Consider the following 16,648-nt stretch of genomic DNA (forward strand, 5'->3'; position numbering starts at 1 on the left):
CCGGGGACAGGAAGGGAAAGCGGGTGGGCAGAGACTAACCCTAACCCTAACCCCCCCCTCCCCGTCCTCCACGGTCTGCAGACCCCATAGGGGAGAGGGAGAGAGAGAGGAGGGGAGAGGGGGAGAGAGAGAGGAGGGGAGAGGGGGAGAGAGAGGAGGGGAGAGGGGGAGAGAGAGAGGAGGGGAGAGGGGGAGAGAGAGGAGGGGAGAGGGGGAGAGAGAGAGAAACATCAATGATGAGAGAGAACCATGGATCGGCTGCCTCCTGCACACCCCCCACTGGGGACTGAGCCCACAACCCGGGCATGTGCCCTGACTAGGGACTGGAACCCTGACCTCCTGGGTCATAGGTCAACGCTCACCCACCCGGCCGGGCTGTGCTAGTCTTTTTGCTGCCAGAACCAGGTAGGGAGGAGCCAGGCGTCCACCCACCAGGTCTGTGCCACGGCCCCACCTCCTCCTGCCTCAGCGGGGCCCCCCTGTCTCCTGTGCCCCCCCAGCCCTGGCCTCTGCGGAGGTGCCAGCCTGCCATGGCCCCCCTGAGAGAGGAAGTCTGTGGCCGCTCTTCCCTCCAGAACTCGGCCCCACAGAGGCCTCGGCCCCGCCCGGTGCTCCCTCGCTGACCCCTCCTCCGGGCAGGACGGCCAAGGGCGTGGGCAGGAGATGGGCCAGGGAGGAGGGCACCCCCTGAGCAGCCAGCTGGGGAGTGCAGGGCCCAGCACCTCCAAGAGTCCAGCAGTGGGGGCGCCACGGGGTTCGAGCTGCTGGGAGGCTGCCGGGCATGGATGTCGGGGGCTGAGCAGCCTCTAGGCACTCTGAGTTCACGGGGAAGTGGAGACGAGCAGAAACCTGCCCCACAGACGAGGGTCCCCGCGCCCTATGACCTGGAGGTCAGGGGCCACCAGACCCCGAATGGGCTTGTCAGATGTGGCAGCCAGAGTCCAGGTCCCGTCACCAAGGCTGTGGCGTGGGGGGCGAGGGCAGGCCTGGGCCTGAGCTTCTCCCGACTCCAAGGGGGGTTTTGGGGAGCCGTCGGAGAGGCGAGGACAGGTGTGGGCGGGGGATCGGAGCGCAGGAGGGAGGGCGTGGACCGGGATGGGGACGGTGGGGAGGGCCGGGGGCCGAGGGTGTGGTTCTGGGAAGCGGAGAGGGGACGATTCGCAGGCCAGAGGGCGGGCGCCGCCTACCTGGTTGCCACAGCCCGGGTGGCTCAGGACCTCAGCAGCACCTTCCCACCCGGCCTGGCTGCTCTGGAAACGGCGCTTCTGGAATGTGGTGGGCCCGCCCATCTGCCTCCAGCGCGGGCGGGCGGGCGGGAGGGCACGTCCCGAGTGTCTTCCCAAGGACAGCAGGCGGGCGGATCCCGCAGCCCTGCCCCCGGGTGACCTGTCTTAATTGCACCTGCGGAGGCCCTGGGGGCCAGGGGCCAGGACTGAGCTATGGTTTGGGGGACCCAGTCTAACCCAGCACGGAAGAGACAGGCCAGACCTGTCCCCGCCGCTCAGGGTCATGCACGCGGCTCTTGGCTGAGGGGACAGTGGGGGGCACGGGAGTGGGGGCTGGGCTTGGAGTCAGCTGACCAGGACCCACCGGCTGGAGACTGCCTGGCCCTGCCCACAGCCCGCAAGGCCAGCACATGGGCACGGACTCTGGTGTCCCGGACCCCCAGGTGTGCCCAGGTGTGGGCACAGAGAAGCCACACTGAAGGGGTGGGGCGGAGTAGGACACAGAGCCAGGCTGGGAGGGGGCCTGGGAGGTCACAGGGTGGAGGAGGGGAATCACAGGGTGGAGGGGGTCACAGGGTGGAGGAGGGGTCACAGGGTGGAGGGGGTCACAGGGTGGAGGGGGGGTCACAGGCTGGGAGGGGGCCTGGAGGGTCAGAGGGTGGAGGAGGGGAATGTGGGGTGTGGGGCCGTGGCCAGCTGGAAGCTGGAGGGAGGGCGTGAGTTTGTAGGTCACTGGGGAGGGACGAGCTGGAGCTGGAGCCCGTGAACACTGGGTGGGGAGGCCCGAGGCAGGCACAAGGGGCCCAGCCCCTCCGGACGTGGGGGCAGGGATGCTGGGCTGCATGGAGGCCTGAGCGTGGCCCGAGGATGGAGGGACCCACCTGGGTGCTGACCCCGCCCCTGGAGGGCACCCAGAATCTGGGGTTGGCCCCCGACTGCCCACCTGGGCCGTCCAGGGCCCCTCACGGACCCCTCCACCCTCCACAGGCAGCAGACACAGCGGATCCCGGAGAGCGAGTCCCCACCGCCAGCCGGCACCATGAACGGCGACGCTTCTCCTGACGTCCTGGCCGCCCGCGGCACCGAGCCGGCCACGGTCCCCGAGACCACCAAGGCCGCGCCGGAGGCCAGCTCTCCGCCCGGGCCCCAGGCCGGGAGCGTGGCCGGGGTGCTGGTGGAGGCCTCTGGCCGGGCCCTGAGCCTCTACGCGGCGATGAAGCAGGGCCTGCTGCCCGCCGGGCTCGGGCTGGCTCTGCTGGAGGCCCAGGCCGCCACCGGGGGCCTCGTGGACCCTGCGCAGGGCCAGCCGCTGCCCGTGTCTGCGGCCCTGCAGCGGGGCCTGGTGGGCCTGGAGCTGCGCGAGAAGCTGCTGGCCGCCGAGCGGGCGGTCACCGGCTACGCTGACCCCTACGGGGGCGAGAAGCTGCCCCTCTTCCAGGCCATCGGGAAGGAGGTCGTACCCCGGGCCCTGGGGTGGGACTGGCTGGAGGCCCAGCTGGCCACGGGCGGCCTGGTGGACCCCACCCGGGGGGTGCGGGTGGCCCCGGAGCCGGCCTGTCAGCAGGGCCTCCTGGACCGGGAGACGCAGCGCGGCCTGGCGGAGCGCGCCCCGGGCTTCCTGGACCCCAACACGCTGGAGCGGCTGAGCTACCGCGAGCTGCTGGGCAGGTGCGTGCCGGCCCCCGGCACGGGGCTGGCACTGCTGCCGCTCAAGACCACCTTCCGCACGCTGAGCGGGGCGGCCAGCGCGGCGGAGCTGCTGGAGGCGGGGGTCCTGGACGAGGAGACGGCCCGGGGCCTGCGGGAGGGCCGGCTGGCGGTGCCCGACGTGAGCGCGCGCCCCCAGGTGCAGCGCTACCTGCAGGGCACGGGGGCCGTGGCGGGGGCCGTCCTGCTGCCCGCCGGCCGCAAGAAGAGCTTCTTCCAGGCCGCGGCCGAGCACCTGCTCCCGATGGGCGCCGCGCTCCCGCTGCTCGAGGCCCAGGCCGCCACGGGCACGCTGGTGGACCCGGCCAGCGGCCAGCGGCTGAGCGTGGACGAGGCGGTCCGGGCGGGCCTGGTGGGCCCCGAGCTGCACGCGCAGCTCCTGGAGGCCGAGCAGGCGGTGGCGGGGTTTCCCGACCCCTTCGGCGGTGCCCGCCTCCCCCTCTTCCAGGCCATGAAGAAGGGGCTGGTGGACGAAGCCCTGGCGCTGCGGCTGCTGGACGCGCAGCTGGCCACGGGCGGGCTGGTGTGTCCGGCCCGCAGGCTGCGGCTGCCCCTGGAGGCCGCCCTGCGCTTCGCCTGCCTGGACGGGGAGACGCAGGGGCAGCTCTCGCGGGCCGCGGCCTTCTCGGACCCCGGCACGCGGGAGAGCCTCAGCTACGGGCAGCTGCTGGCCCGCTGCGTCACCGACCCCGAGACCGGGCTGGCCTTCCTGCCCCTCCCCGGGGCGGCCCTGGGGGAGGAGCCCCGGGGACTCCCGTTCATTGAGCACAGCACCCGGCAGGCCCTGAGCGCGGCCACCACCACCGTCTCCGCCGGCAAGTTCCAGGGCCGGCCCGTGTCGCTGTGGGAGCTGCTCTTCTCCGAGGCCGTGCCCGCGGGGCAGAGGGCAGCGCTGGCCCAGCAGCACCGGGCGGGGGCCCTGTCCACGGAGGAGCTGGCCGCGGTGCTGAGGGCCACCCTGGAGCAGGCCGCGGCCGCTGCCAAGACCACCTTCTCGGGGCTGCGGGTCCCCGTGACGCCAGGGGAGCTGCTGAAGGCGGAGATCATCGGCCCGGAGGTGTACGAGCAGCTGGCACGCGGGCAGACCACGGCCCAGCAGGTGGGCAGCCTGGACTCGGTGCAGCGCTACCTGCAGGGCACGGGCTGCATCGCCGGCCTGCTGCTGCCCGGCTCCCAGGAGCGGCTCAGCATCGACGAGGCGCAGAGGAAGGGGCTGCTCAGGCCCGGCACGGCCCTCATCCTGCTGGAGGCGCAGGCCGCCACCGGCTTCATCGTCGACCCCAAGGAGAACAAGAGGTACTCCGTGCAGGAGGCGCTGAGGGCCGGCGTCATCGGGCCCAGCGTGTTCGCCAAGCTGCTGTCGGCCGAGCGGGCCGTCACCGGCTACACCGACCCCTACACCGGGGAGCAGATCTCCCTCTTCCAGGCCATGCAGAAGGAGCTGATCGTCCGGGACCACGGCATCCGCCTGCTGGAGGCCCAGATCGCCACGGGCGGCATCATCGACCCCGTGCACAGCCACCGCGTGCCCGTGGAGGTGGCCTACCAGCGCGGCTACTTCGACGAGGCGATGAGCCTGGTCCTGGCCGACCCGAGCGACGACACCAAGGGCTTCTTCGACCCGAACACGCACGAGAACCTCACCTACATGCAGCTGCTGGAGCGCTGCGAGCGCGACCCCGAGACCGGCCTGTTCCTGCTGCCGCTCAGCAGTGCCCAGCCCCCGCTGGTGGACGCGGCCACCCGGCGGGCCTTCCAGAACCTGCTGCTGCCGGGGAAGTACGGGCGGTTCCGGGGGCGGCGGGTGTCGGCCTGGGAGCTGCTCAACTCCGAGTGCTTCAGCGAGGCGCGGCGGCGGCAGCTCCTGCTCAGCTTCCGGCGGCGCGAGGTCTCCCTGGAGCAGGTGGCCCAGCGGCTGCAGAGGGAGGCGGCCAGGTGTGCGGACGTCACGCTGCCCGCCCTGCGGGGCCGCGCCACCGCCTTCCAGCTCCTGGAGGCCCAGGTCATCGACCAGGAGCTCCTGGACCAGCTGCTGGCGGGGACGCTCAGCCCCGAGGCCCTGCTCAGCATGGACAGCGTCCGCGCGTCCCTGCGCGGCTCCGGCGCCGTGGGCGGGGTGCTGCTGCCGGCCTCCAACCGGAGACTCAGCCTCTACCAGGCCATGAAGCAGCAGCTGCTGCGGCCCGGCGTGGCCCTGGCCCTGCTGGAGGCCCAGGCGGCCACCGGAGCCCTGACCGACCCCGAGAGCCCGGAGGCCCTGTCGGTGGAGGAGGCCGTGCGCAGGGAGCTGGTGGGGCCGGAGCTGTACGCCCGGCTGCGGCGGGCCGAGGGCGCCCTGACCGGCTTCCGAGACCCCTTTTCCGGGGAGCGGGTGTCCCTGTTCCAGGCCATGAAGAAGGGCCTCGTCCGGGAGGAGCAGGCCGCCCGCCTCCTGGAGGCCCAGCTGGCCACGGGAGGGGTCATCGACCCCACGGGCCACTTCCACCTCCCCCCGCCCGTGGCCGCCGAGCGTGGCTGCATCGACCGGGAGACGGAGGCGGCCTTGTCCAGCTCCCCGGAGACCTTCCCCGCGCCCGACGGCCGGGGCCGCACCAGCTACGCCCAGCTCCTGGGGCGGTGTCGGAAGGACGAGGCGTCCGGCCTCTACCTGCTGCCCCTGCAGGAAGGTGCGCCCGCCGGGCCCTCCGACCAGCAGCTGCGGGAGACCCTGCAGGCCACGCCGGGCGCGGAGGACGGCGCGTCGCTCTGGGAGCTGCTGGCCTCCTGCCACTTCACGGAGGAGCAGCGGCGGGGCTTCCTGGAGGACGTGCAGGCGGGCAGGACCACGGTGCAGCAGCTGCAGGCGGCCGTGCGGGGCTGGGTGCAGGCCGCCACGCTCCTGGCGCGGGCCCGGGTCACCCTGCCCGGCCCTCGGGGCGAGGTCCCCGCGGTCTGGCTGCTGGACGCGGGCATCATCACTCAGGAGACCCTGGCGGCGCTGACCCAGGGCACGCGGTCGCCCGCCGAGGTGGCCGAGGAGCCCGCGGTCAAGGCCTGCCTGTGGGGCACGGGCGGCGTGGCCGGCGTGCTGCTGCAGCCCTCGGGGACCAAGGCCAGCGTCGCCCGGGCCATGCAGGACGGCCTGCTGCCCCCCGGCCTGGGGCGGAGCCTTCTGGAGGCCCAGGCCGCGTGCGGCTCCCTGGTGGACCCTCTGGCCAACCAGAGGCTGTCCGTGGAAGCCGCGGTCAAGGCCGGGCTGGTGGGCGGGGCGCTGAGCGAGCAGCTCCGGCAGGCGGAGCGGGCCGTGGCCGGCTACACGGACCCCTTCTCCGGGAGCCCCCTCTCGCTCTGGCAGGCCATGGAGAAGGGGCTCGTGCCCCGGCGGGAGGGCCTGCCCCTCCTGCAGGCCCAGCTGGCCACGGGGGGCGCCGTGGACCCCGCCCACGGGGTGCGCCTGCCCCCGGCGGCAGCCTGCCGGCTGGGCCTCCTGGACGAGCGGACGCTCCAGGCGCTGACCGGGCCGGACGAGGACAGCAAGTTCTTCTACGACCCCGGCAGGCGGGACCGGGTGACCTACCAGCAGCTGAGGGAGCGCTGCGTCCTGGACGCGGACACCGGCCTGTGGCTGCTGCCCCTCCCCCAGGACGTGGCCCTGGAGGTGGACCACCACACGGCCGTGGCGCTGAGGGCCATGAAGGTGCCCGTCGCGGCCGGGAGGTTCAAGGGACTCACCGTTTCGCTCTGGGACCTGCTGCACTCGGAGTACGTGGGCGCCGAGAAGCGGCGGGAGCTGGCGGCGCTGTGCCAGTCGGGGCGCGCCACGGCCCTGCGGCAGGTGGTGCAGGCCCTCACCGCCCTGGTCGAGGCCGCGGAGACCCGGCCCGCGCAGGCCGTCTTCCGGGGGCTGCGCAAGCAGGTGTCGGCCGGCGACCTGTTCCGGTCCCAGGTGATCGACAGGAAGACCCTGGACGAGCTGAGCCAGGGCACGAGGACGGCGCAGGAGGTGGCCGCCACGGACCGCGTGAAGACGTTCCTGGAGGGGGGCAACTTCATCGCCGGGGTCCTGGTCCAGGCCACCCAGGAGCGGATGAGCATCTCGGACGCGCTGGGCCGGGGCCTCCTGCGGCCGGGCACGGCCCTGGTGCTGCTGGAGGCCCAGGCGGCCACCGGCTTCCTCATCGACCCCACGGAGAACCGGAGGCTGACGGTGGAGGAGGCCTTCGGGGCGGGGATGTTCGGCAAGGAAACCTACCAGAAGCTGCTGTCGGCCGAGCGGGCCGTCACCGGCTACACCGACCCCTACACCGGGGAGCAGATCTCCCTCTTCCAGGCCATGCAGAAGGAGCTGATCGTCCGGGACCACGGCATCCGCCTGCTGGAGGCCCAGATCGCCACGGGCGGCATCATCGACCCCGTGCACAGCCACCGCGTGCCCGTGGAGGTGGCCTACCAGCGCGGCTACTTCGACGAGGCGATGAGCCGCGTGCTGGCCGACCCGAGCGACGACACCAAGGGCTTCTTCGACCCCAACACGCACGAGAACCTCACGTACCTGCAGCTGCTGGAGCGCTGCGTGCGCGACCCCGAGACCGGCCTGTTCCTGCTGCAGATCGTCAAGAAAGGGGAGGCGTACGCGTACGTGGACGAGGCCACCAGGCAGGCTCTGCGGGCGCAGACCGTGACCATGCGGGTCGGCAGGTTCGCCGGGCGGAGCGTCTCCCTCTGGGACCTGCTGTCGTCTCAGTACTTCTCGGAGGCGCGGCGGCGGGAGCTGGCCCGGCAGTGGCGCGCCGGGGCCCTGAACCTGCAGCGGCTGCTGAGCGTCGTCACGGCCGTCGTGGAGGAGACCGAGGAGCAGCACCAGGCGGTCAGGGTGGCCGGGATCGGCGGGGAGGTGACGGCCGCGGAGCTGTTCAACGCCGGCGTCATCGACAAAAAGACGCTGGACTCGCGGCCGGGGGCCCAGGCCCTCTTGGCGCTGCCGCACGTGAAGGTCGCCCTGGAGGGCAGCGGCTGCATCGCCGGGGTGACCGACCCCTCCACGCAGGAGGTGCTGAGCCTCTACGAGGCCAGCGCGCGGGGCCTCGTCCCCACGGGGTTCGCGGCCCAGCTGCTGGAGGCGCAGGCGGCCACGGGGTTCCTGCTGGACCCGCGCGGCCGCCGGAGGCTCGCGGTGGACGAGGCCGTGGCCGCCGGCCTGGTGGGTGAGGAGCTACGGGAAAGGCTGCTGGACGCTGAGAAGGCCGCCAAAGGCTACGCCGACCCAGACACGGGGGACACGGTCCCGCTGTCCCAGGCCATGGACAGGAAGCTGGTCAAGCGGGAGGAGGGGCTCCGGCTGCTGGAAGTGCAGGTGGCCACGGGCGGGGTCATCGACCCGCGGCACCACCTCCGGCTCCCGCTGGCCACGGCCTACGAGCGCGGCTGTCTGCGCCGAGACACCTACGCCCTCGTGTCTGACCAGAAGCACATGAACAAGAGGTTCGTGGACCCCAACACCCACGAGAAGGTGACGTACCAGGAGCTTCAGGGGCGGAGCCGCCAGGAAGAGGGGGCGGGCTGGGCTCTGCTCCCCGTGATCCGCGACGGGAAGGACGCCGCGTACATCGACGAGGCCACGAGAAGGGCCCTGGAGGGCGAGCTGGTGGACGTCCCGGTGGGCAGGTACCGGGGACAGCGGCCGTCCGTGTGGGAGCTGCTGAACTCCGAGTACGTCACGGAGGAGGAGAAGCTGGAGCTGGTGGGAAATTACAGACGCGACACGGCGAAGGCGCTGGGCACGGTGGTGCAGACCATCTCCGCGATGATCGACGAGAAGGAGAGGAGCGCGAGGCAGCTGTGGTTCCGGGGCATCAGGAGGCACATCACGGCCAACGAGCTCTTCCAGGCGTCCATCATCACCCGGCAGACGCTGCAGCAGCTGGAGGCGGGACGCAGCACCGTGGAGGACGTGGGCCGGGACGCCGGCGTGAGGCGCTACCTGGAGGGCACGAGCTGCATCGCGGGGGTGCTGGTGCCCGCCAGGGACGAGCCCGGGCGGAGGGAGAAGATGAGCGTCTACCAGGCCATGTGGAAGGGCCACCTGCGGCCGGGCACGGCCCTCGTGCTGCTGGAGGCCCAGGCGGCCACCGGCTTCCTCGTCGACCCCGTGCGCAACCGGCGGCTGTCCGTGGACGAGGCCGTGGCCGCGGGCCTGGTGGGCGGCGAGATCCGGGACAAGCTGCTGTCGGCCGAGCGGGCCGTCACCGGCTACACCGACCCCTACACCGGGGAGCAGATCTCCCTCTTCCAGGCCATGCAGAAGGAGCTGATCGTCCGGGACCACGGCATCCGCCTGCTGGAGGCCCAGATCGCCACGGGCGGCATCATCGACCCCGTGCACAGCCACCGCGTGCCCGTGGAGGTGGCCTACCAGCGCGGCTACTTCGACGAGGCGATGAGCCGCGTGCTGGCCGACCCGAGCGACGACACCAAGGGCTTCTTCGACCCCAACACGCACGAGAACCTCACCTACATGCAGCTGCTGCGTCGCTGCGTGCGCGACCCCGACACGGGTCTCTACATGCTGCAGCTGGCCGGCCAGGGCTCCGTCGTGCGCCAGCTCAGCGAGGAGCTGCGCCGCGCCCTGCACGACGTCCGCGTGACGCTGCCCCCGGGCGCGGGCGGCACCCAGGCCCGGGACGTCGCCGTGTGGGAGCTGCTCTTCTACCGGGAGGTGTCCGAGAGCCTGCGGCAGGACCTGCTGGTCAGGTACCGGGCGGGCACGCTGACCGCGCAGGAGCTGGGCGCCTCGCTCACCGCGCTGCTGGCCGGGGCCCAGGAAGGGGGCCCGCACGCGGCCCCGGCCGACCCTCGGCGGGCCCTGAGCGCGGCCACCATGGAGGTGAAGGTGGGCCGCCTGCGGGGCCCGGCCGTGCCCGTGTGGGACGTGCTGGAGTCCGAATACGTGAGCGCCGTCAGCAGGGAGCAGCTGCTGGCCCAGTTCCGCGCGGGGAGGCTGGGCCTGCCCGCGCTGACCCGCCGGCTGACCACCATCATCGAGGAGGCCGAGGGGCCCCCGGGCCCTGAGCTCCTGCAAGGCGAACCCCAGGCCGACCCCCAGGCCGCCAGGCGCCTCCAGGAGATGGCTCTGCGTGCGGCCACCATGGAGGTGCACGCGGGGCGGTTCCGCGGGCAGCCCGTGTCCGTGTGGGACGTCCTCGCCTCCTCCTACCTGAGCCAGGCCCGCCGGGAGGAGCTGCTGGCCCAGCACGCCGCCGGCACCCTGGCCCTGCCGGGCCTCGTGGCCATCCTCACCCAGGTCGTCACGGAGACGGAGGAGCGGCTCAGCAAGCTGTCCTTCCCGGGCCTGAGGCGCCAGGTGACCGCGTCCCAGCTGGGCGTGTCCCGGGTCCTGGACCCCGAGACCCTGCAGGGCCTGGCCCAGGGCACCAGGAGCCCCCAGGAGGTGATGCAGATGGACTCGGTCAAGCGCTACCTGGAGGGCACGAGCTGCATCGCGGGGGTGCTGGTGCCCGCCAGGGACGAGCCCGGGCGGAGGGAGAAGATGAGCGTCTACCAGGCCATGTGGAAGGGCCACCTGCGGCCGGGCACGGCCCTGGTGCTGCTGGAGGCCCAGGCGGCCACCGGCTTCCTCGTCGACCCCGTGCGCAACCGGCGGCTGTCCGTGGACGAGGCCGTGGCCGCGGGCCTGGTGGGCGGCGAGATCCGGGACAAGCTGCTGTCGGCCGAGCGGGCCGTCACCGGCTACACCGACCCCTACACCGGGGAGCAGATCTCCCTCTTCCAGGCCATGCAGAAGGAGCTGATCGTCCGGGACCACGGCATCCGCCTGCTGGAGGCCCAGATCGCCACGGGCGGCATCATCGACCCCGTGCACAGCCACCGCGTGCCCGTGGAGGTGGCCTACCAGCGCGGCTACTTCGACGAGGCGATGAGCCGCGTGCTGGCCGACCCGAGCGACGACACCAAGGGCTTCTTCGACCCCAACACGCACGAGAACCTCACCTACATGCAGCTGCTGCGTCGCTGCGTGCGCGACCCCGACACGGGTCTCTACATGCTGCAGCTGGCCGGCCAGGGCTCCGTCGTGCGCCAGCTCAGCGAGGAGCTGCGCCGCGCCCTGCACGACGTCCGTGTGACGCTGCCCCCGGGCGCGGGCGGCACCCGGGCCCGGGACGTCGCGGTGTGGGAGCTGCTCTTCTACCGGGAGGTGTCCGAGAGCCTGCGGCAGGACCTGCTGGTCAGGTACCGGGCGGGCACGCTGACCGCGCAGGAGCTGGGCGCCTCGCTCACCGCGCTGCTGGTCGGGGCCCAGGAAGGGGGCCCGCACGCGGCCCCGGCCGACCCTCGGCGGGCCCTGAGCGCGGCCACCATGGAGGTGAAGGTGGGCCGCCTGCGGGGCCCGGCCGTGCCCGTGTGGGACGTGCTGGAGTCCGACTACGTGAGCGCCATCAGCAGGGAGCAGCTGCTGGCCCAGTTCCGCGCGGGGAGGCTGGGCCTGCCCGCGCTGACCCGCCGGCTGACCACCATCATCGAGGAGGCCGAGGGGCCCCCGGGCCCTGAGCTCCTGCAAGGCGAACCCCAGGCCGACCCCCAGGCCGACCCCCAGGCCGCCAGGCGCCTCCAGGAGATGGCTCTGCGTGCGGCCACCATGGAGGTGCACGCGGGGCGGTTCCGCGGGCAGCCGGTGTCCGTGTGGGACGTCCTCGCCTCCTCCTACCTGAGCCAGGCCCGCCGGGAGGAGCTGCTGGCCCAGCACGCCGCCGGCACCCTGGCCCTGCCGGGCCTCGTGGCCATCCTCACCCAGGTCGTCACGGAGACGGAGGAGCGGCTCAGCAAGCTGTCCTTCCCGGGCCTGAGGCGCCAGGTGACCGCGTCCCAGCTGGGCGTGTCCCGGGTCCTGGACCCCGAGACCCTGCAGGGCCTGGCCCAGGGCACCAGGAGCCCCCAGGAGGTGATGCAGATGGACTCGGTCAAGCGCTACCTGGAGGGCACGAGCTGCATCGCGGGGGTGCTGGTGCCCGCCAGGGACGAGCCCGGGCGGAGGGAGAAGATGAGCGTCTACCAGGCCATGTGGAAGGGCCACCTGCGGCCGGGCACGGCCCTGGTGCTGCTGGAGGCCCAGGCGGCCACCGGCTTCCTCGTCGACCCCGTGCGCAACCGGCGGCTGTCCGTGGACGAGGCCGTGGCCGCGGGCCTGGTGGGCGGCGAGATCCGGGACAAGCTGCTGTCGGCCGAGCGGGCCGTCACCGGCTACACCGACCCCTACACCGGGGAGCAGATCTCCCTCTTCCAGGCCATGCAGAAGGAGCTGATCGTCCGGGACCACGGCATCCGCCTGCTGGAGGCCCAGATCGCCACGGGCGGCATCATCGACCCCGTGCACAGCCACCGCGTGCCCGTGGAGGTGGCCTACCAGCGCGGCTACTTCGACGAGGCGATGAGCCGCGTGCTGGCCGACCCGAGCGACGACACCAAGGGCTTCTTCGACCCCAACACGCACGAGAACCTCACGTACATGCAGCTGCTGCGTCGCTGCGTGCGCGACCCCGACACGGGTCTCTACATGCTGCAGCTGGCCGGCCAGGGCTCCGTCGTGCGCCAGCTCAGCGAGGAGCTGCGCCGCGCCCTGCACGACGTCCGCGTGACGCTGCCCCCGGGCGCGGGCGGCACCCAGGCCCGGGACGTCGCCGTGTGGGAGCTGCTCTTCTACCGGGAGGTGTCCGAGAGCCTGCGGCAGGACCTGCTGGTCAGGTACCGGGCGGGCACGCTGACCGCGCAGGAGCTGGGCGCCTCGCTCACCGCGCTGCTGGCCGGGGCCCAGGAAGGGGGCCCGCACGCGGCCCCGGCCGACCCTCGGCGGGCCCTGAGCGCGGCCACCATGGAGGTGAAGGTGGGCCGCCTGCGGGGCCCGGCCGTGCCCGTGTGGGACGTGCTGGAGTCCGAATACGTGAGCGCCGTCAGCAGGGAGCAGCTGCTGGCCCAGTTCCGCGCGGGGAGGCTGGGCCTGCCCGCGCTGACCCGCCGGCTGACCACCATCATCGAGGAGGCCGAGGGGCCCCCGGGCCCTGAGCTCCTGCAAGGCGAACCCCAGCCCGACCCCCAGGCCGACCCCCAGGCCGCCAGGCGCCTCCAGGAGATGGCTCTGCGTGCGGCCACCATGGAGGTGCACGCGGGGCGGTTCCGCGGGCAGCCGGTGTCCGTGTGGGACGTCCTCGCCTCCTCCTACCTGAGCCAGGCCCGCCGGGAGGAGCTGCTGGCCCAGCACGCCGCCGGCACCCTGGCCCTGCCGGGCCTCGTGGCCATCCTCACCCAGGTCGTCACGGAGACGGAGGAGCGGCTCAGCAAGCTGTCCTTCCCGGGCCTGAGGCGCCAGGTGACCGCGTCCCAGCTGGGCGTGTCCCGGGTCCTGGACCCCGAGACCCTGCAGGGCCTGGCCCAGGGCACCAGGAGCCCCCAGGAGGTGATGCAGATGGACTCGGTCAAGCGCTACCTGGAGGGCACGAGCTGCATCGCGGGGGTGCTGGTGCCCGCCAGGGACGAGCCCGGGCGGAGGGAGAAGATGAGCGTCTACCAGGCCATGTGGAAGGGCCACCTGCGGCCGGGCACGGCCCTGGTGCTGCTGGAGGCCCAGGCGGCCACCGGCTTCCTCGTCGACCCCGTGCGCAACCGGCGGCTGTCCGTGGACGAGGCCGTGGCCGCGGGCCTGGTGGGCGGCGAGATCCGGGACAAGCTGCTGTCGGCCGAGCGGGCCGTCACCGGCTACACCGACCCCTACACCGGGGAGCAGATCTCCCTCTTCCAGGCCATGCAGAAGGAGCTGATCGTCCGGGACCACGGCATCCGCCTGCTGGAGGCGCAGATCGCCACGGGCGGCATCATCGACCCCGTGCACAGCCACCGCGTGCCCGTGGAGGTGGCCTACCAGCGCGGCTACTTCGACGAGGCGATGAGCCGCGTGCTGGCCGACCCGAGCGACGACACCAAGGGCTTCTTCGACCCCAACACGCACGAGAACCTCACCTACATGCAGCTGCTGCGTCGCTGCGTGCGCGACCCCGACACGGGTCTCTACATGCTGCAGCTGGCCGGCCAGGGCTCCGTCGTGCGCCAGCTCAGCGAGGAGCTGCGCCGCGCCCTGCACGACGTCCGCGTGACGCTGCCCCCGGGCGCGGGCGGCACCCAGGCCCGGGACGTCGCCGTGTGGGAGCTGCTCTTCTACCGGGAGGTGTCCGAGAGCCTGCGGCAGGACCTGCTGGTCAGGTACCGGGCGGGCACGCTGACCGCGCAGGAGCTGGGCGCCTCGCTCACCGCGCTGCTGGCCGGGGCCCAGGAAGGGGGCCCGCACGCGGCCCCGGCCGACCCTCGGCGGGCCCTGAGCGCGGCCACCATGGAGGTGAAGGTGGGCCGCCTGCGGGGCCCGGCCGTGCCCGTGTGGGACGTGCTGGAGTCCGACTACGTGAGCGCCGTCAGCAGGGAGCAGCTGCTGGCCCAGTTCCGCGCGGGGAGGCTGGGCCTGCCCGCGCTGACCCGCCGGCTGACCACCATCATCGAGGAGGCCGAGGGGCCCCCGGGCCCTGAGCACCAGCAAGGCGAACCCCAGCCCGACCCCCAGGCCGACCCCCAGGCCGCCAGGCGCCTCCAGGAGATGGCTCTGCGTGCGGCCACCATGGAGGTGCACGCGGGGCGGTTCCGCGGGCAGCCGGTGTCCGTGTGGGACGTCCTCGCCTCCTCCTACCTGAGCCAGGCCCGCCGGGAGGAGCTGCTGGCCCAGCACGCCGCCGGCACCCTGGCCCTGCCGGGCCTCGTGGCCATCCTCACCCAGGTCGTCACGGAGACGGAGGAGCGGCTCAGCAAGCTGTCCTTCCCGGGCCTGAGGCGCCAGGTGACCGCGTCCCAGCTGGGCGTGTCCCGGGTCCTGGACCCCGAGACCCTGCAGGGCCTGGCCCAGGGCACCAGGAGCCCCCAGGAGGTGATGCAGATGGACTCGGTCAAGCGCTACCTGGAGGGCACGAGCTGCATCGCGGGGGTGCTGGTGCCCGCCAGGGACGAGCCCGGGCGGAGGGAGAAGATGAGCGTCTACCAGGCCATGTGGAAGGGCCACCTGCGGCCGGGCACGGCCCTCGTGCTGCTGGAGGCCCAGGCGGCCACCGGCTTCCTCGTCGACCCCGTGCGCAATCTGCGGCTGTCCGTGGACGAGGCCGTGGCCGCGGGCCTGGTGGGCGGCGAGATCCGGGACAAGCTGCTGTCGGCCGAGCGGGCCGTCACCGGCTACACCGACCCCTACACCGGGGAGCAGATCTCCCTCTTCCAGGCCATGCAGAAGGAGCTGATCGTCCGGGACCACGGCATCCGCCTGCTGGAGGCCCAGATCGCCACGGGCGGCATCATCGACCCCGTGCACAGCCACCGCGTGCCCGTGGAGGTGGCCTACCAGCGCGGCTACTTCGACGAGGCGATGAGCCGCGTGCTGGCCGACCCGAGCGACGACACCAAGGGCTTCTTCGACCCCAACACGCACGAGAACCTCACGTACATGCAGCTGCTGCAGAAGGCTACTCTGGACCCTGAAACCGGCCTGTTGTTTCTTTCTCTGTCTTGAGAGTGAATGGACTCTATGTGGTGGAATGTTAACTCTCAAAAATACCCTACTCTGTTCTTCAAGATTTTAAAATAGTTTTTAATGAGGTTTCACTTAGTTTTTTAAATAAATAAATAAGGATATATATATATTTTTTATTTAATAGAGAGAGGAGAGGGATAGTGAGATAGAAACATGGATGAGAGAGAAACATGGGTCGGCTGCCTCCAGCGAGCCCCCTCCTGGGGACGGAGGGGCACCCCTGGACCCGGGAGCCACGCTGGCTGGGTAGCGCAGTGTTAAATCCCTCTGGTTACATTGTTTACTTCCCGTTGGCCTCCGGTGTCTGTATTTTTCCTTTGCACGGAGAGAGGCCTGTTCCCTGGCCACGTCCACCCCGGCGAACCCGGTGTTCTCCCTGGTGGTTCTGTTTTTATTTCTCGGAATATTGGCAGGTGGCCACCCTGATAGGCTCCGCCGCGCTGGGAACAAAGGACTCTTTTCTTCTTCCTGGATCCTCAGCCTGCCGCCCTGAGGTGTTGGCATCACTTTGTGTTTTCTGATTTTTATTAAAAGCATTTCTTTCCATTAATGAAGGCAGTGTGCCTTTTGTGTGCTAATTCACCCCCCATCGGTGCCTCTGTTTCGCTACCTCACTCATTACTCCCACTTTGCGGTCCACCTGCAGGGCCGTCGCCCCCTCCCCCGCCAGGGAGTGCGCAAGGAATGAATGCCCAGGTCCCGGGTCTTCCCCAGACCCGAGGGGAGCAAGGCGGGCGAGCAGGCTGCCCCAGACCCCCCCACTCTGGGGCCACCCTAGGGGGAAGCCCAGACACCACCGGGTTCCGGGCTGTTTGTGACAGGAGTGCAGTGGGCAAGGGGAGAACGCGAGGCTCTAAGAGCTGGGCTGGGTAGGTCCCAGGACCCCTAGCCCGGCCCGCCCGGCCCGCTCGGCCCGCTCGGCCCGCTGGCTGCAGCGCCCAGGGAAGCCGGGCGGGACGCGGCTGCGCCCCGCCTCCTCCAGAGAGGCCTGGGGGCGGGGCCTAGAGGGGGCGTGGTCGTAGGCGCGGGTGGGTGTGGCCTAGGCAGGGGCGGGCCTGAGCAGTAAGGCGGCCCGAGGGGCTGGGCATTAGCCACGATGGGCGGGGCTGGA

The 16,648-nt window shown here is 71.9% G+C and overlaps 1 protein-coding gene across 1 annotated transcript; it reads left to right on the forward strand.

Annotated features, from left to right (window-relative positions):
• The first annotated feature begins 2,265 nt into the window (after positions 1 to 2,265).
• EPPK1 (epiplakin 1) lies at positions 2,266 to 16,085 on the forward strand. Its single transcript, XM_054708628.1, has one exon. The coding sequence runs from the start codon at positions 2,266 to 2,268 to the stop codon at positions 15,514 to 15,516; it is 13,251 nt and encodes a 4,416-aa protein (XP_054564603.1). The 3' UTR covers positions 15,517 to 16,085.
• The last annotated feature ends 563 nt before the right edge of the window (positions 16,086 to 16,648 follow it).

The sequence above is a fragment of the Eptesicus fuscus genome, chromosome 19 (genome assembly GCF_027574615.1).
Source record: "Eptesicus fuscus isolate TK198812 chromosome 19, DD_ASM_mEF_20220401, whole genome shotgun sequence".
NCBI lineage: Eukaryota > Metazoa > Chordata > Mammalia > Chiroptera > Vespertilionidae > Eptesicus > Eptesicus fuscus.

Excerpts from the sequence above, each read along its gene's own strand:
- EPPK1 (XM_054708628.1), top strand. The coding sequence starts at position 2,266 with ATGAACGGCGACGCTTCTCCTGACGTCCTGGCCGCCCGCGGCACCGAG.